This window comes from Coptis chinensis, chromosome 4 (assembly GCF_015680905.1).
Source record: "Coptis chinensis isolate HL-2020 chromosome 4, ASM1568090v1, whole genome shotgun sequence".
Lineage (NCBI taxonomy): Eukaryota > Viridiplantae > Streptophyta > Magnoliopsida > Ranunculales > Ranunculaceae > Coptis > Coptis chinensis.
This window is the reverse complement of record NC_141459.1, coordinates 57,780,522-57,800,699: the sequence shown is the minus strand read 5'-3', so window position 1 is coordinate 57,800,699 and position 20,178 is coordinate 57,780,522. Positions and strand designations below refer to the sequence as shown.

The 20,178-nt window shown below is 37.4% G+C and overlaps 2 protein-coding genes across 4 annotated transcripts; both read left to right on the top strand.

The window, feature by feature from the left end:
* The first annotated feature begins 927 nt into the window (after nucleotides 1-927).
* LOC147504153 (RNA-binding (RRM/RBD/RNP motifs) family protein) lies at nucleotides 928-19,881 on the top strand. 3 transcript variants are annotated; one of them, XM_086557226.1, is made up of 5 exons: nucleotides 928-1,113; nucleotides 1,195-1,263; nucleotides 10,141-10,247; nucleotides 10,714-10,797; nucleotides 19,620-19,881. In XM_086557226.1, exons 1-5 carry the CDS (start codon nucleotides 1,017-1,019, stop codon nucleotides 19,680-19,682), a joined length of 420 nt encoding a protein of 139 aa, XP_086413352.1. In that variant the 5' UTR covers nucleotides 928-1,016; the 3' UTR covers nucleotides 19,683-19,881. The 3 variants fall into 3 exon arrangements, with proteins under 3 accessions (XP_086413352.1, XP_086413351.1, XP_086413353.1); XM_086557225.1 differs by lacking the exon at nucleotides 19,620-19,881 and adding an exon at nucleotides 10,989-11,332; XM_086557227.1 differs by lacking the exon at nucleotides 19,620-19,881 and adding an exon at nucleotides 11,039-11,332 and having other exon boundaries at nucleotides 938-1,113.
* On the top strand, nucleotides 13,085-14,369 carry LOC147504154 (serine/arginine repetitive matrix-like protein). The gene has a single exon (XM_086557224.1). It carries the CDS (start codon nucleotides 13,305-13,307, stop codon nucleotides 14,283-14,285), a length of 981 nt encoding a protein of 326 aa, XP_086413350.1. The 5' UTR covers nucleotides 13,085-13,304; the 3' UTR covers nucleotides 14,286-14,369.
* Nucleotides 19,882-20,178: the final 297 nt, after the last annotated feature.

The window sequence follows — 20,178 nt, the reverse complement described above, 5'->3', positions numbered from 1 at the left end:
AGGCAACTTCAAAACCGAAGTCCAGTCTCATCTTTTCCCAACCACCATCTCCTTCACCATTTCCAAAAAAAACATTACTTCCGACCTTCAACTGGTGTGTTTTGGCAAATCTTGCTGAAACAGGTCTCACCACTAAAGATGATTTTTATCAAATTTTCAAAAATTTAGTGTTTGGTATTCAAGAAGTCTCACCATTAAAGATGCTCTAAAAATAGGTATTATAAGTCCATAATTAGGGCAATCAATGGATCGGTTTGGGTCGGATTATGGAAAATCTGAATCAAACCAAACCAAACCAAACCGATAATTTATATTTCATCTAAAATTGAACTGAACTGATAAGATATATTACAAACCAAAATCGAACCGATCTGAACTGAAAACTATCAAATCAATTAATTTTAGAAACAAAATTGATAAAACCGATACAAATTAATCAAAAAATATTACTAAAATGTCATCTTATCGGTTCGGGTTCATATCAGTTTGGTGGAGGCAAAACTTGAAACCAAACCAATATCTTATTGGCATAGTCACAAAATCTCTGATTTTTTCAAACAAATGTAAAAAGTCTCTGAATTGGCTAGTTACCAAATTTCTAACTGAATAAACAGTAAAAGTCTCCTAATTTATGATGTTTACCGATATCTAACGATTTTTTTTTATGATGGATAACTTTATATTCATTTATTTTAATATTTTATTTTTTGAATTGCAAGTGACTATGTTTATTGGTTTGGTTCGGTTAGGTTCGGTGAAAGGCAAACTAAATTTCCAAAACCCAAACCATTTTTTATCTGTTTGGTTCGGGTAAGTTATGGGGTTATCGACATCTGTCCTGACTATAACTATAATTTTTCTTACGGTTCCGGTTCTGGTTAAACGGGTACCCCTCTAACACAAGTCAAATATTTACTGGGCCGGGTCTAAGCTGGACCCAACTACAACGCCCAAGACTAAGCTCAAGCCCATTAATAGTTTTCATCAACTTACGTGAAGTTTTGGTAGCTGTTGTAATGTTTCTTGTAATAAGAAGAATATTAGCAAATAATAATTATCACTCAAGTTGTTATTCTACTTCTTCTTTGCTCAATAACAAACTCTTCGTTGGAGGTATTCTCTTTTTCTATCTCGTTCGTTAGTGACTGGTGTGTTTTGTTTGATTAACATAATGTATGTTGTCGTGGTTTGTAGGTTTGTCGTTGGCAGTAGATGAGAAGTCTTTAAAAGAAGCTTTCTCCTCATTTGGACAAGTCACTGAAGGTAAAACCAACTTTGAAATTACAAACAGCTCATTTTTATGCACACTGTGTTTTGGTTTACGTTATTTTTTAATACTTGTTTGATGAAATGTCTGAATGAAACGTTTTATCATTTTAATGAAAGATGATTATGTTCTTTCATATGCTGTAGTAGAATGAGTGAGGTTTCCTTTAATGTTGAATTGTATTGGGACTACATGCCAAATTTTTAAGTGTATATATTGTTTAAATTATATGTGTGGGTTATCGTATTCATCCTTTAAGCCTTGTACAAGGATTTATGGAGTTTGGGCCAATCTTGGCATGTGTGAATTCAGTTTTGAGTGAAAATATGGGTGTTGCGTATTGGTGTGGCAATATGAAAATGGGTTTTCCAGTTCAAATTGTATATTTGAAACAAGAAATGCATTGTATAACTAGACTATTCTCTCTCTTTCCTCCTACTGTAATTGAAGAACCCAAGCGTGAAATCCAGTTACAGATCAGCCTATAATGGAATCTACATAACCACCTGGTCAAATTTTCAGTAAACAACCTTCCCTCAGTAGTGTTTTGACCATAGTTGTTGATGTAATTTCAAGAGGTGTGTCACTCTTTAGATTTGCGGGTGCATAATAAATGAAAATGAGAAGGTTGGAGTTAGAAGTGTTAGATGAGGTAAGGGAAGTGTGGACAATATTTTTGGGAGAGTGTTGTATTTTAAGTGAAGATCACGTTTCCAGAAGAGCCATAGGCCTCGTAAGTCTTTCCTATAATGTGATGAAAAGGATATTTAAAGTTCAGAGATGCGGTGTATGCTTAGAACCTGATGAGAAATAAAAATTAACATGATGACTGTGAGACGTGTGAACTATGATTTGTTTAAGGGATTTTTTACTTCACGTACAATTCCTAGAGACAGCATGCATGATTATCAAGAAGGGAAAAATGGTTTACAAAATTTGGTGGATTTAATGGCCATGAACTGAAAGTAGTTTATTCTTGAAAAAAAAAATGATCTGAGAGGCCAGAAAAATTCCTGATGCGTTAGTAAACTTCGTGCGTATTTTTGCTTTGTTGTGGTCATATTTGGCTTCTCATGAAAACAGAGAAGTTGTAGATCTATGAGTCCTCTTCAAAACAAGTTATGGACAGCTAAAACGGATTTATCTATATAATAAGCTAGGGTTTTTTTGGCACTAGAAGACAAAATAATAAACAAAGGACGGTGATCATTTCTAACACCATCAAATGGCTCCTGTGTGCTTATTTTCCCTCGAGATATGTGTGATAATTAATAAAAGTTCCCTCGAGATATGTATTCCATTTATGGTCAAAAGTTAAAAACGAACAAAAAAAGGTGAACTGGGGGGACGGACTTGAACCCTGGTTCAATAAAGGGAAACCTTAAGCAGATAACCAGCTATTCATTATACCACTATTTTTTCTTGCAATAAGGTGGAGACCTTTTACCTCGTATTCTTTACCAACATTTTCTTTTCATTGTTCTAAAATGTGATAATCTTTACAGAGATTTTCTTATCATTGTTCTAAAATGTGTCAATTGCTTGCCTTGTTGAGTGCCTTTAAGGCACGGGGCATATGCTAGTATTGAGTAAGTTACAAATTAATTACGACGAACTATCAAAATTGAAAAATAATGTGTAAACTGAAATTAACACTTCTATGATTCATTGTTGTATGATGAGATGTTCTTAGTGAATTATACGTCATCATTATCATGTGGTCATAGTCATCTCTATCTCTATAATATGAAAAGGAGAAGAGGTTTGTAGGGTTAACACATAGATTTTCAAGAATAGATGTAAAAGAGAAAAAAAAAACTTCTAGAGTATTTATAACAGAGAATTGCTAGCCTCCTGCCCCTTTAAAGAGGTAGGACCATCCTAACCCGCTTGAGGACAAGAAAAGGCACCGGGCAACTTTATCAAACAGTTTTCTCTTTTTCTCCTTTATTGAAAAAAAATAATTAGGTAAAACATGTCATCTTCTCTAAACTACCATCCGACAGTTCCTTGTTTATTTCCTCATTCCAGCCCACCGCCAACCACAGCCACCGGGGCGGAGCGACCAAGACCGACATTGGAATCCTCATAGTCTCTCTCTCTTCTATTCTCTTGTCTCTCTCATCCTCGTTTTCTTGGTGATAAATCAAACTTACTTTTAAATCACAAAAGTTTATTTCTATTTCTTTAGATCTACTTCTCATTGGCTAACAATTAAGCACCATTAAGATCCCAATGAAGGAACCCATGTTCAAATTCAATAGTTGATTCTTTTTTTTTGCAAATTCGACCCAAAGATTCAAAGAAGATAAATTATCCCATGTCAATAAGTTTTCAAAAAAAAAACAAAAAAAAAAGGATTAAAAACGAAGACAAATCAAAGAATTCCTCTTAGCATTATTTCCAAATGAAGAATCCATTGTTATACACCCAAATTTGATCTTCATATACTCATAAATCCAATGGAATGTGTTATCATACAATATTTTAGAGCTGTTTTGCTTTCTTTGTGGTGGTGGAATGGAATGGGTTAAACTCTATTATATATTGGTGGTGGATGGGTGGTGGTGGTTCTACACTTCTACAATTCTACTTGTTTTACTGTATTCGTGTTCTAACTTCTAAGTTTCTGACTTGTTTTTTTTATCTTTACGTAATTTGTTTTTAATTTCTAAATCATGAAAAGTCAAACCGCCTAAACAGTTGCCAAGTTAGTGATTCTTGTCCTCAAATGGGTTAGGATGGTCCTACCCCTTTAAACGGGCAGGACGCTAGCAATTCTCCTTATAACGTGTTGAAGCTCAATATTAATACGTGGAAGTAAAGAACATTATGAGGGAGAGCAATATAGAATCTCTTATTAAGATGTGTCGATAATGAGAGAAGATTTGCTTTCATATAGGGAGGTAACCTCCTCATCAAGTAATAGAGTTACATTAAGAAACTGATGTGAATTAAAGGCGGAAGCAACTTTAATCAACACACCATTGATAAATTAAGCCTAATTCTAACCCTAATTTGATGGAAAAAGGGGATTTTAGTAAACCCTAAAATCTACACACTTTTAATCTGAAAATCATTACTAAATTCTCATTAAATCAACCCAGTAATTTTTGAGACCAAGGTCTTATTTATACAATCTCCAAAGAATCCTAATTAGAAACAAACTATGTTACATGGACACACCATATTTCAAAAATAATCTGTGTCGGATACATATCCACGTGTCCGTATCAGACACACACGGACACATATTGTGTGTGATATACCTTAGTTTTTGATATTTTGCCGTGTCAAACACTCCGTATCCGTGTCGGATATGGACACACGTGTCCGTGTCAATGTAACTTAGGAAACAAACTACTAAAACTAGATAAATCCTACTAGAATACCAATTACTAAATAAACTAAGTTACTAAATAATACTAATTACATCAAAAACATTCTCTATTTTCTACAATGATGGATCCCAAGGTGAGTAGCCGTGTTGTGCCGGATCCGTAAACCATAACAAAATAATTTTAATTACTATTTCTATACAACTTATTCTACATCACAAATGATGTTTTAGGATTGAACTCTTCAAGTTTAATCTTATTGTCAGTAGCATATCATTATCATTATCAAAATAGCATACCCAAACTCACCATGATAGTTACACCAAACTCACCTTGATAGTTACCACTACGACGAGCAAATGGAGTTTCTTGTCCTTCATTTTGTCCTTAGCTATTTTGTAGAGATGATTTACCATGAATTGTCACAAACAACATCTCGTCTCGCATTATCAATAACCAAAGCAAGTGCTATCCGGGCTGGTACAATGTTGCATGGTTTGTCGTGCCCCACCATGAATTCATATAACCAACGATAAGGTAGTAGTTAATTTATTTGAACTAATGATGTGAGGGTTGATTTTTTGGGAGATTGGTGCAAAAACACTGTTCATGGTACTGTTCACCCTGGTTACTGTTCACTGCGAATCCAATTTTATTCTTCTAAATCAAGATATGTCTACAACGTCAGAGATGAAGAATTCATGGAGAACTCATGGATTCATATTAACCCCTAGAGTACGGGTTGCTCGATTAGAAGAGTGGGGAGAGGCCTTGATGCAAAATAGGTTTGATCGATTAGAAGAAGCAACTAGTCGACTTAGGGAGGTTATGGTGGAGCTTTTGCAGCCCGAACCCCCTAGCGTTGGTGGAGCTTCTATAGCCCAACATAAAACACCAGTTGTTGTTGATGATAACAAAGAGAAGGAAGGAATTTATGAAGTCGTTGTGTCATGTCTTGAGCGTGATAACAAACGAAATCAGCAGGTATATCACCTTCCTTTGCAACAAAGACGTCCTACTGACCAGATCTATGAAGGCCTTGTTCATCCAATTCAGCAAGCACAAAGTGGTGGTTATATTGATCATTTTCTAACCAATTTTGAGAAGGTTTTTGCTCGCAGCCACAAAACACTTCAACGCATACTTCGTGACTTCCAATATCCGTTGTGTTTCAAGAAAGGAGTACTAGTAACATTGTGGTGTCATGTTATTCGTTTGAGCCGATATTTGGGCAAGACTTGAGGTTGAATTCCTCATAACCTCGGGAGGGTGACGTATACAAGTTTGAAATTTGAAGAGCTTTTGCATATTGGTGGGTTTTCATGTCAATAAGCTTGTGGACAAGCTTCTTCAACATGGAGAGAGTGATGTAGAACATTAGTTGTTGTTGTTGTTAGTGTCATGGGCATGCGCCCTTAGTTGAGTCCAAGCCCATGGTTTGAGTCCATTAGTTAGTTATGACACATGTCGTGTTTCTATTGGTTTATGCTTTCTAGGGTTAGTATAAATAAGAGCTTATAGTTAGGATTTCAGGGAGTTGTTTTAGTTGTGTTTATGTGTATTATGAATTATTGAGTAATTATCAATAAAGGTGAGACTTTTAGGGTTTTACAAAGTGTAGATTTTGATTAAGTGTTGCTTCCGCCACTACAATCTACATTAGTTTGTCTAGTCTTGTTCATCTCCACAATTGGATCCAATCGCTCATGATGGCTGCTTAAGCTTCCCAATTTTGGAAAGTAATTTTTTTGGAGAAGACGCTTGGGGCGAATTAACTGGGACGAAATAGCAGAGGTACAAATTTTGGAAAAGAAGGAAATGGTGGTGGCTAGGATCTTGACACCTGAGGGTTAAAAGATACTTGAATTGGGATGAATGAGAACTCCTTATGAAGTTTAGGTCAAACTTTTGATCCCAAAACTAATTCCATCAAAAATTGTGTTTCGAAAAAACGAACTTAAAGTCTGTTAGTGTTTTGTTTCGGTTTGGAATTTGAAATCAGTCGAAGAGAGAAAAAATGTCGTTCAAAATTCAAATTAACTTGGAAAATAAATATATGATGAGAATGATTCACACTCCAAGAGCATGCTTCAAAATTCTATTGAGCAATTAAAGGGTGTGGCGAGGTGAATGAAGTTTTGAAATTGGATTTGGTGACAGTGAAGTGGAATTGACTAGTTATAGTCATTCTATTGTTTGAAGGAGGTGATACACCGAAATTGGGAAGTTAAGTGTTTACCATGAGCGACAGGGTCCAAGTGTGAAATTGAACAAGAATAGACAAACCCTCACATTGTTGCTTCTCGTCAAGAAAATCAGCAACTAGCTTAATCATTGGATAAATGCGGTGGCCACTACAAACCGTGCAACTTTGCACTAACCAGATTGCACTTGCCTTGTTTGTGTTCATTCATACTAGAGTGTCCCTACGCAATGGCTAAAGACAAAAGGAATGACAAAAAACTTCATTTGCCCGTCTTAATGACTACTGTCATGGTGAGTTTGGGGTATGCTATTGACGATAAGGTTAAACTTAACGAGTTCGATCCTAAGATAACATTTGTGACAGTAGGACAAGCTTGATTGAATTAGTGATTAGGATTACTTTGTTATGATCTACGAGACCGACATAATGTGGCTGCCCACCATGGGACTCATCATTGTTGAGAATAGAGGATGTTTCCTAATGTAGCTTTATTACTTAGGTGGCTATCTCTCTATATAAAAGTAAATTTTCTCACATTATTGACACATCTCAATAAGAGTGTCTCTCTTTCTTTTTCATATTGTTCTTTACTTCCATCCATTAATATTGAGCTTCAACACGTTATCAGCAGCGACTCTACTTGAAGATCAAAAGGCATGTAACCCTACAACTCTTCTCCTTTTCGTATTATAGAGATGATTATGATCACATGATTGTCCCTAATGTTCATTAAAAACGTTCCCATCATACAATAGTGAATCATTGAAATGTTATTTTGGATTACACATTATTTTTCAGTTTTGTAATAAAAACGTAGCTTATTCCGTTTTTGTTGTACCCCTCTTTTTTTAAAAAAATAAATAAAATTATGGAGGACCCATAGATCTACATCTTCTTTGTTTTCATGAAACTCCAAATATGTACACGTGCAAAAATCTGCACGAAGTTGCATAACGCACCAGGTATTTTCTCAGACAGTTTTGATATGGGTCTTTTTAAAATCATCATAGAGGATTCGTTATACCAAATATTTTAATGATTCAATAATCTAGCTAAACTAGACTCAAATACCTATCTTTTTCATGTTCATGTGACAATACAAATCTGTTCGTTCCAAGCCTACTATTGAAACGAATTCCATCATTATTTTATGATTGGGAAAGACGACAGACATTGGAGACTTTTCCCTCCTAACACAAAGGAGGGCATACGGTTAATCAAGTAGCAAGCCTACACTTTTGGAATGTTACACTGAAACATAAGACACCTGGAGACTTCCAAAATGGGTATGTTCTTGCGTTCAACAACTCCGTTTTGTTTGGCTTTGGAACCATTAGCTATTGTGACATACATATGCAAACTACAATAGTTTATATAAAATTATAATGAGGAAAATGGAAAAGTAATTCTAATCAAATCAATTAAGCCAGTAATTTAGTATAATTAGGATCTCCCAGATAATATTCTTTACTAGCTTATAGAATAATCTTTGCTATCTTCCAGCATATTCTAACAGTTGGACAGAAATTGAAGAAAATTTGAGGCTAGGGATCCCAATATTGCACATTTGATAAATTGATCTCAAAGGGTTGTTGTTCTTTTGGAGTAAGAGGTGGATGGAGTTCAAGGAGACACATTTTAGGTTTTTTTGCCTTCTCTTGGGATTCTTCTAGGTGTATTTTAGTTGGTAAGCTATTTTGTTGTTGCTTTCTATCTTTTATATTTGTTTCTAGCTTGATTATGCTTGTAGTAGGATAGCTCATTCTTTACCGTACTCTCTCCTATTGCAAGAAGACTCAAATGTTTCTCCGGTCTAATTTATTGACTTCCTCTGCCTTTTGGTGGTTTTTGATACTACTTACATTCCACACACAGGATACTGTTATGCTTGTTCTTAGACCCTTTGGGTCTCCCTCTATTTTTCTTCCTAGTTTTAATATGTTTTTTGGTTATTAGCATGCGAGGTGTTTCCACCACCAAATCAGCTTCGGATTCAAGACCTTGGTCTTCTGTTAAGTCGTCAATTTCACTATGGCTATATCAGACTCAATGCTAGAGTCTGATTCTTCCTCCATAACTGTGGTATTTCACTTCGTCTCTATCATAGAACACATGGTCTTCATTTTATAAAACCATCCTCTTCTTCATATACTTGTACTATGTCTCTTGGTACCTCATCAGTTACCACACCTGCCATTTTGACGGCAGCGGCAGGGACTACCACATCTTTAACTAGTAAAGATGCAAGGGCAGCAGGTTGCTCCACAATCTCCACTTGGATTGGAGCAGAAGCAAAAGGGATACCATTCATAACATTATTAGCAATTGGTAGATCCACATATAAAACTATCTCACCTGAAATAGGTGCCGTAGCCTCTCCATGGTGATTCCCAAGAGTACTCGTTTGGCTTGCATCACTGCCAACAGTAGCCACTGTCGGGTTCACATCCTCAGTTCCCATTGGTGAACACCACATGAGCTTTACCATTGTTATGCTCCTAGCTCCCCACCCTCCCTTCTGGTTCTTAGTACATTTGCTTACTGAATGACCAAAAGTGCCACACTTGCTGCAAAACGATGGCAAGCAAGGGTAATCAAAGCTCACGTCAGCTATTTTGACTTTACAAGATCAAAGAGAGTCAGGAAATGTGCTGCTTGAGTCGACTTCACTACAATCTTTAACATAGCGATGTCTGGATCTTTCTGCCGTACCTCATCAAGATACATTGGATGGATTACCTAGCCTGCTAGCTACAAAACTAATACCCTTATCAGTCCACAAAAGCTTTGGTAGGTTCATTTTTACCCATATACAAACAGTTTTAATGCCTTTCCTGAAGATCCACCTCCTTTGTCAATGGTTTTACAGCAAACACCCTGCCTGCAACAAATACTGGACCCTTTCCAATCACCACTTGTCAATCTTCGTCGCATCCAAACTTGAAACAGAATAGTTACTTGTCTGCTACGATCTTGAAGTTACCCCTTACTCTATCGTTAAGGGGGCCTCTTTTCCACGAAGTATCCCACCATGTAACTTCGTGCCTTCGTCAGTAATGAATGATGGCGCTTCTGATACTCCATTAACATCAGTTGGCTAGAAACGTTCCCGAATTATATTTTGAAGATTTACTCTGTTTAAGGAAGTCACTCCAAGTCTAAATGCAAGTAGGGTTTGCTGCATCAGCACTAGTCCCAGGATCAATTAATGTTTTAAGAAGCGAAATTTGACATTTTCTTTAGAAAGTTATATATATATATATATATATATATACTTTCTATTTCCTTTATGCAGTAAAACATATGATTGTGGTTTGTTTACATTTCAGTGAGGATTGTGTATGATAAAGACAGTGGGAGATCAAAAGGCTTTGGGTTTGTCCATTTTGCGAAGGACGAAGATGCTGGATCTGCCAAAGACGCCATGGATGGAAAGGTAACTAGGTCTTATCATGGTCGCTTAAGGCCCCAATCGGCATTGCTTTAAAGCAGCCTTTTACTATTTCAAGATCAAGCATTAGAAAGCAAATGTGTTTGGTAATTTAGGAAATGAAGGTTAATAAAAAACCAAAAGCAGATGAAACAACAAAACTGCATCTGATACCTGCTATATGCTTTCACAAGTTTTTTTTTAAAAATAAAAATAAATTACAGAAAAAAAAAAAAAAAGTTTTGTTTATTTGTTATTTTATTTTTTTCACTAAAGTATTTGAAGGCTCACAATTGCTTTCACAAAGCAGTTTTCAAAATTTCTTCTTGAAAAACACTTTTTATTTTAATGAAACCACATTGCCGAATGGTGTAAGTGTGTTAATTACTCTAGGTCATCTTTACCCAGTGCCATACAGAAGAAATGATTAGTAATTGAATATCGTAATCTAATGAGTTGGTTCTCATCACAGGCAATGTTAGGTCGTCCATTGAGGATAAGTTTCGCTGTTGAAAAGGTGCGTGGCGGACCTCTGGTAGTCCCTCGCCTGTCTAGTGTAAGAAACAATGATTTTTTAGATAAATGAACTTTTCCTTGTCAATAATCTTCTTCCTTTATTGATATTCTTCATATGGTAGCCATTAGGTAATGAATGAACTTCTAGCTGTAATGAGATCATTTTTATTCATAACTGCATCATCCTTGAGGACTTCAGATCCAGGATTTATGAAATAGGATGAATTACAGGGTATTCTTTTTGATAGTCCTGATGTCCGGAGCCTTTGCTTGATGTTTAGGAAGAAAAATAGTATCTGAATGAAGTTGTCAGCTGACCTGAGACAATTCCTTTTATACGATGGGATCAATTAAATAAAAAAATGTGGATTTCTATTCGTATAGATCCTCTAAGGTTGGTTGTGAAGAATCAGTATGGGTAAGGATACACATTACTTTCTCGAAGCTGTCATTAACGGTAGATCTCAGGGACTTTTTAGAATAAAAATCAAAGAAGCCAGCTACCAGTATGACAATGTAAATACTCTTATCTTGTGTCTGACATAATCTGATTTGGTGATGCAAGTATTTTTTTATATCGAGGGTATAAAAGATGGTTTCTCTGTTCATATTGAAGAAGTTTCAGTAAATCCATTTTAGAAGTTCTCAGGTATTGGTGAGAAACAAATAGGGTTAGCTCATCATTGTCATTGATGTGCCAATGTGCCATAAGTTGTAACACTGTCACGCCAAAGAAAAGAGAAAAGACGAGAGAAAGATGGCATGAGCATGTGGGAGTGAGGGAGCGTGCATAATTGCCTCTCGAGTTCTTTTCTTCCAATGCCATCTTCTACATGTGGGTGGGTGTGTGTATTGTTATGGATATATGCATTTAGCTGCTGGAAACTAGAAAGTCTTTATGCAGCACCGCAGAGCTGTTATTTTGTAGGTTTGCAATTGGATTTTTAAGAACCACATGCTCTGGTTTGGCAGTATTGTCTTCTTCTTTTGGCTACATTCACAAGCACGTGTGTGCAACTCTTTTGAGTTTTGATAATCAGTTGTCGAAGGAAGACGTGTCCCCTGCTTTTTGAAGCTCATTAATCTTCATGAGTCGTGAGTCGTGACCCCCCATGGCCCCCATTAACACAGCTGCAATATCCACATTTCTAATACGTAATTGGCACATAAAATAAGGATATCTTTTGATGTGTTTATGGACAATTTGGGCCTCATATGTTTTAGACAACAACTTGAAAACCAATAATTGAATTTTGGGGGCTCACTACATCTGTAATTCAGTACGGATTATGCACTCCTTCGTGAGTTGTTGTTGTGGTTTTTTTTTTCGATAATCCCTTCGTGAGTTGGTTGATGCTTAGGACCCCTTGCATATGGAGTAATCGACCAGGTTGTACAATATATAAGTCAATAATAACTACACATCTACCATTCTTGGTAAAGTATTGTGGTTGTTAAGGCACCACAAAAATCATAGAATAACTAATCAAGTACCATTGCGAAATCTTAAGAATGGTTGCACACTTGCACTAGTGCCACAAAATTGTGTTATGCGGGGAATGCATCTTTTAATACAAGGATGTATAATAAGCGACCCATGTAAAGAAACACAAATTGTCGGGTATGACATAACTATCGTATTAGCTAATGCATGCCCATTCTTTCACAAAATTGATAATGTATAACGTCAGATTTAAACATATATTCCGTCACAAAGCCAAAGAGTTCTGTTGTTGTCCTATAGATTTATTGCATGGTGTGTGAAATTGAGTGTCACATGACATTCTAGACCGAGGTACCAATGCACGCAGTTCTGGTTGCTTACCAAATTCTATCTAACAGCATCATCGTGATTTTGCCCCTTTTGGTGAGTAACTCACTCACTCCACTCCATCACGATTCACGACTGTAGACAGTATCATTGCGCTGTTGAGTTTGAAAGAAGTCAGGCGGGTGAGTTTGGAGAGATTGAGAGACTAACAAACCCATGCATCTGTGTCGTCTAAGTGTCTAACACGTAACACGCCATGCTGGTTGTCTTCGTCATCACTCATCAGTGCAATTTCTTCCGAGTCAACATTTTCACTGTGTCTTCTACAGTTTAGTCTTTTAGAGCATCTTCAATTGTTCAGTTGTTCTTCTGACTCGACTGATGCTACGGTACTTTTGAGTTTTGATGCTGGGTAAAATATCGTGCCAATTCCTCAAACTTTGGCAGATACTGCGATATATCTCATTTCATTGTACTGTAGGAACTCTACGAGATTTGTAGTATAAAAAATTTAAAAAGAGTCGTAAGAAATGAAGTCTAGGTCCATCACTGTAGCTCTAGAAATTGACTCAAACGAGAAGATGCCCATAAGATATTTAGAAGCACAGACGAATTTATTAAAGATGATACCAAAAGATTTTAGTTTCTCTCCCTTCTTTTAATGCTTGTAGGGTCATCTGTACAGGCTACCATGTGCCTAGTTCCAACCCAAAAAGCTTCACACCCACCCAAATCTCTTTTCTCTTCTTCTCTCTCCCAACTCTCCTTCTGCTACAATGGAAGACAAACCAAGCTTAGAAGAGCATGAAACAAAACGACCCCAATCCTTATCTTCAAGTAACAGTGTGAGGAAAAGAAGTAACGATTCTAACTCTCCAGAGTTTGAGTTTTGGATGGTTAGAAACCCTTCTTGTCCACAGCCCCATCTTCTTTCTGCTGATGAGCTGATAGCAGATGGTGTGCTTCTACCTCTACACCTCATTTCCCAAGACCCCAAACCCAACTCAGTTCCATTAGAGCTAGAACACGAAACTGAGCCAGAACCGAGTCGACCAGGGCCAGAAGCTGAGTCATCATCAACTTCTAAACGTTGGAGAGATATATTCAAAATCGGTGAGAAGAAAAATGAATATAAAGAAGGAAACAACAAAGAAAAAGAGAAGAAGAAAGAAAGAAAGAGTAATATGAGTTCATCAGCAGCTGAGTTGAATATTAATATATGGCCATTCTCAAGAAGTTGGTCAGCTGGAAATCGGCCAAAACTCAGTAATGGATCGGTGAGTCGGAAAGTGAGTAGTGCACCTTGTTCAAGAAGTAACTCAGCGGGTGAGTCGAAATCGAGGAAATGGCCAAACAGTCCGAGCCGTGGTGGCGGGATTCATTTGGGTAGAAATAGTCCTGTTTGGCAGGTTCGGCGTGGTGCGTCGGGTTTGAGGAATACCGAACCTGTGGTTCGGAATAATGTGGAGAAAAGTGGGTTGAGGAAAGGAGGTTTGAGGAGTAAGAATATTAATAATAGGGGTGGTGATGTGGGTGCAAGTAAAGGTAGAGTTTTGAACTTGAATGTACCTATGTGTATTGGATATAGACAACAATTGAGTTGTAGAACAAATGAGAATGTCTTAGTTGGTGGTGGTGGTGGTGGTGGTGGTTCAGAGAATGGTGTGGCAAGTATCACTACTGGTGGTGCTGTTGGAGCTAATAGTAAACTTTTTAATTTGCGCACTCTATTTACTAAGAAAATTTCTGTAAATTAAAGTGGATTTACATTTAGTACTACTTAATCTACTTGGTATATAGTGTATTTGTAACTATTAAGTATTAACCACATCTTGCTGTCACTTCTGATCGTGTTTCTTTGATTCATATATATATAGTAATCATGATTTGGTAGAGAATGTTATCTTCTATTATTTAGCTTTGCCATATTTGTGTTAGCTGCGATAGTCAACACTTAGCAATAATAAGCAAACAAATTTGAAAGCATTTCAATAGAATATGGATGAAGAAGATTGCAATTTTGGGAAGGATGATTAGTAAGTTATTATCGCGAATTTTTTAAAATTACACACAACATCCTCTTTTCTGGTTGTGGTGGACCGTGGACCTCAATAGTATTATCTCCACGGATGTTTCAGACTTAGTTGACGCATTCGTGGTCGCATTCTTCAAATTTGAAGAAATGCATCGGAATTTTTCGGAATTCGAACTCTAGGTGGTCGCATTCGTGGCATCACCTACTTTACTTTTCGCATCTTGTTCGCAAATTTGGCAATTTGGATGCGGATGCGGAGCAACAATAGTAATGTCGTGCAACTTTTTTGACTTTGACCACAACAAAGCCGCGCCATTACCACTGTCACGCGCCACTACTACTGGCGCGTGCTCCAACGGGCAAAAAACGGTCGGATTTCTACCTCTTATATCTACACTCATCTCTTTTTTCATTTTCACACACAACACTCTCAACCATTTCACACATAACACTCTCAATGTCACAACCAAAACAAGGAAGGGGTCCAAGTTGGACAAATGAAGAAAATATTGCTCTTACTAGAGCGTGGATTAAGATTGGAGAAAATCTTATAGTAGGGAATGATCAATCGGGTCAAGTTTATTGGGAACGAATTATGGCTAGAATGAATCAAATTCAAGGTTTTGACCACAACCGTAAGTGGAAGGGAGTCTCACAACGTTGGTCGATTATTTTACCGTTCTTCAACAAATATCATGCTATACTAAGAAAGCTTGAAGGACAACCTCCAAGCGGGTGGGGACGTGAAGACATTGTAAGATTCGTTTATACTTTGTTTTATATACTACTTGATATTGATTTTTTTTTTAATAAACGTAGTTTTCAGACGCAGCAACAATTTATGCAGCTACTACTGGAAAACCATGGATATGGCAAGATTGTTATAATCTAGTAAAAAATACGCCAAAGTGGCAAATAACTCAGTTACGCAACGAAACGCTTGCTCCAAGACCAAAGAAGAAAGCAAGATCCGGAGATGTTGAAGGTTTTGATTCTTCACCCTCAACCCAACCCCTTCAACGCCTTACTCTACCCCTTCCCTTCTTCGTACTTTCGAGATACGATCCTAAGCGATGCAGAAGGTTTTGGAGAGGTCAGTCGGTAGAAAGCAGAGCAAAGAAATTAAGAAGAACAAGAAAGTTGCTTCTACTATTGAGGGTAATGTTGTATCTACTGCTAAAAATATGGATGATTTTCTTGAAGCTTTTAAAGAAAGTCGAAGAAATAAAGAAGAGATTTAAAATGAGCAATTTCAAAGTATGATGAAATTGAAGCAAGAGAAGACACAAAAAAAGTTATTTTTGAAGCAAGAAAAACTCCGTGTTAGAGAGGAGGAAAATGAGACTAGGTTGTTGGTAATGTCATTCGACAATGTCAATCCTCGTTTGCGAAGGGTTTTAGAGCTAAAACAAGATGCAATTGTAGCTAAATATGAAAAAAAGGCTGGAGCAAGTAGTACAAATGAAGCTTCCAACAACGAAGAAGCCAATGATGAAGAAAATGATGACTGACTTGATAATTAGAGTAACTCTAGTAGTATGTAATAAGGGTGATATGTAATAGTTATCTTTTATTTATTTATTTTTATTTTATATTTTTGCAATCATGTATTAGTTGTCGTTCTATTAATAAAAATTGTAATTCATTTGCTAAATCAAAGGAAGTAAATTCTAAATCACACAACATAATAATAATCACACAACATATCAAAATAATCAAATGAACAATTCTAAATCACACAACATAATAATAATCGTCATACAACAACCTCCTAGACTATCCTACATACGCCTCCTCTGCCGTGAACTCCTCCTCGACTGTCCTTGTGCTAAACTCTCCGTCTGTCCATGCTGTGATGAACTCACCCTCAGGCGATCAATCGAGGCACAGTAACTCATCAATCTGGCGTTGCAAATCGTCATAATCCACATGAGCACGGGAAAGAAGTCTCTCTCTCTCAACATCAGAAGCGAATACCGAAGCGCAAGCCATCATTTACACGAATGCTTGTCTCATATCTCATGCGTAGGTCATCCTGAAATAATTATTCATTAATAATTTATGACATTTTCATAATAAAACAAAACCAATAAAAATAATTACCAGAGATAGATGTCCAAGGTCAGGCTCTAACTGTACGACGCGAGTAGCATCAATAAAAGAAATGGGCTGGTAAATCGTCTGGCCACTCGGATCCCTCAAACTGAAAACCCAAGGCCACTCGACCGAGGGGATCCGCTGGAACAAATGTATTGCCTGAGTCCGGCCAAAGCGTCGGTGGACGGCCGGCCAATCTGGAATTCACGCGTCGACACCCAAATTGCTAACCGTATGAATGTTGCTGTGCGACCTCTACGGTGGGGAGCATATGACCAATAGACACCCTAAACCGATGCGGTAATATCGCTTTCATAAGTCCGCAATGTAACTAGGTCGAAGCTCAGAAGCTAAGTCCAATGCGTTACTACTCGATAACTTGCTCTAAGGTCATGTCCTTAGCCTCGATACATGGGTAGCGGATCGGGAGGGATACCAAAGCATGGTGTGGTATGCGTAACATCTATCCCCTAAATACCACTCCATATCACTCCCACAAGTGAATACCATCCTCCTATGAGAAATGAACAATGCATATCTCTGGGTCATTCGCCCGATATGCGCGGATGTCCTCTAAGGCCTCCAAACAATAGAAAGCCGTGTGCTAAGCTCGATCCGGGGTTGGACGAAGTTATGTTATGACCGATCTCACCGGGTCGACGAGCTCGACAAGGTCCGTGCCAAGCCACGAGCCTAGGCCTCTCATCGGTATACTCTGTGAGGATAGGATTTGCAAAGACGGAAATACTCATAAAACCATACCTCTAAGAGAATGACAAACCCTCCCATCCGGGGACTCGACAACACCCGATGCGAGAAGCCCTATCTAAACAACGCAACAAATGACGATATATGGCTCCACCAAAATCAATACCAACTCATTGCAAGTGCTCAAAGTTAGCTAGATATCCCAAGTTAATCGTGGAATGGCGGAAGGAAAAAAAGAAGACACCCATCAAATACATACGTAAAGCTCTTACATACTCATCAACATGTGCTTGACCATCATCGAATCAAGTGACAAATAATCTATCAAAAAGCGCAATCTGAATCAAGAGTCAGCGGTGTAATGTATGCGGCCTTGATACCGTAAATCCTAACACAAAGATCGTATTATGACTCCTCGGTCGACAAAGGGAAGAAAGTCATCATTTGGGCACAACTCGAATTGATTGCTACATCTCAACGGATTACCTAATAATATACTCAAACCAGATATCATGCAAAAATCTAATGGAGTGAAACCCAACTCTCCCTGAGGGAAGTGAAAAGTATGTGTACTATCCCACCATCTCTCAACTAAACCATTAATAACTCCCTGAATGTCAGTCTTATTGTAAGGGATGTCAACTAGATGAGCAAAGGGAGTCGCTAAAATTGCATCTCTAACATGGTCAAGTGCATCGACTTTCTTAATATCATCCCACCACGTCTTAAGCGCACGTGGAGTGCACCGAACCCGATACATAACACATCTTTGATGTACGCAAAATGAAACTAAAATTAAAAAAATAAAAATAAAAAATATCGTATTGAACTACTAAAATTAACTACTACTACTACTAATTTATGAAATTAAAAACATACCCGTTGTTCAAGAACAACTCTTGAGACATGCCTATCATGAAACCTCTTAGACACCGCCTAAGATGGCTGAAATTAATAGCCTCAGCAGAAATTCAAAATCGACTTTGCGATATTGAAGCGAATGGATCGTCGACCCTCGGCTCCTTGATTTCCGGCTCGAAAGTGGTTGGTTCATCATCTAGATCACCACTGGGATTATCCCAAACGTATGCTGCTTTTTTCTTCTTCCTTACCGCCACCACTCCATCGTGTTTGGTTATTATAGATGGATTCGTAAATTGAACTCATTTTTTTCCTATTAACTAGAGTGGTGAGTTGAAAAAATTTGTAAAATGACAAAGTCCATTCGTCGTAGCGACATTATATAAAACATAGCACGCGACATTAGTTCTGGCGCGCGCCAGTACTAATGTCGCGCATGGTGGGCCTACAATGAATTTTGTGACCACGAATTTGCGACCACCTAGAGTTGGTCGAAATTTGCTACCAGATTCTATGGTCACATTCTTCAAATTTGAAGAGTATGCTACCATCACCTAGAGATGCTCTTATTATCTCCACGGATGTTTTGGACTTACAACATTTTTAGGAGTTATATCAACTAGCATCAAACTCCAAATTTTCAATAATTTGGTGTTTTTTCAACTTCAGGAGAGTCACGTATTGATGAAAACACTAAAAAAATACCAAACCAAACACTAAATCGGCCAATATTTGGTTCCAGCTTTGGTGCTGTATTAAATTACTCACGCGGTTTAGAAAAATCGTGCGGTTTTGCCAACACTGCGTGGGCTTGGGCTGCTAAATGGACTTCTATGGCGCGGTTTTGGCAACACCGCGCGGTTTTTTTAAAACCGCATGCTCTCAATGACAACAATGGGAAAAAAACGGCTATATCTTTCTAACACTATAAATTGAAACACTCACACCATAGTTTTACACTCACTTCTTTTCTCTACTCTCTACTCTCTACTCTTAAAACAACAATGACTAATCAAGAACCAAAAGCAAAATCTAGAGGGGTTTCATGGATACAAGAAGAAGATGTTGCTCTCACCAATAGTTGGCTACAAGTTAGTCAAGATGGTGTAGTAGGAAATGAGCAAAAGTCGAACGATTTTTGGGCTAGAATTCTAAATGCATTTCATGCAAATCTAGGAAGAATGATCGAACGCAACTTGACGGGCATGAAATACCGTTGGATTCTCATTCAAGCTAATATCAACAAGTTTCATGCTATTCTTTCTAAGATTCAACCATCTCCTCCGGGTAGCTATAATGACAATATGATTGTAAGTATTTACTTTTTATTTGTTATTTTGATTCACAAATATATTGATCAATTCTAATTTTGTTAATGCTTAATTGGTAGGTTGAGGAAGCAATAAGTGCATATGTGATGCATAATGGGGTTTGGAAGTGGATGCAATGCTAAAATATGGTGAAAGACTCACCCAAATGGAAGAGGCTATAGTTGAGAAATGATTTTCATCCCACCAAAAAGTCGAAGTCAAATAGTGGGGAAGGAGGTTCATCAGTTCCAATATCAACTGCAACAACTCAACCAATGGATTATGATCCACACTAAGTTGATGGGGTTAAGGATAGGCCTCTTGGAAAGAAAGAAGACAAAAGAAGAAGGCAAAAAGAGAAAGAAGAAGGTGATTCTAAAGTGGAGGAATCCGCTAAGAAACTTGATGATTTTCTGGTGGAACTTTCTAAAACCACCAAAGAAGGCTATGAATTGGAAGCTCAAAGACAATTGAAGAAAGATGAGATGGAATTCAAAAAACTTCAATTGAAGAAAAGTTCGATGGATTGGAAGCTCTAAATCCAAAAAGAAAAACTTCAATTGAAGAAAGATGCGCTCGAAGTTCGAGAAAAGGAAAATGATGCGAAAATACTAGGAATGAAATTAGAAGGATTACTCG

Coding starts and splice junctions, on each gene's coding strand:
- LOC147504153 (XM_086557225.1), top strand. CDS start 1,017: ATGTTTCTTGTAATAAGAAGAATATTAGCAAATAATAATTATCACTCA. Junction 1,114..1,194: donor TAACAAACTCTTCGTTGGAG/GTATTCTCTTTT, acceptor CGTGGTTTGTAG/GTTTGTCGTTGGCAGTAGAT. Junction 1,264..10,140: donor ATTTGGACAAGTCACTGAAG/GTAAAACCAACT, acceptor TTTACATTTCAG/TGAGGATTGTGTATGATAAA.
- LOC147504154 (XM_086557224.1), top strand. CDS start 13,305: ATGGAAGACAAACCAAGCTTAGAAGAGCATGAAACAAAACGACCCCAA.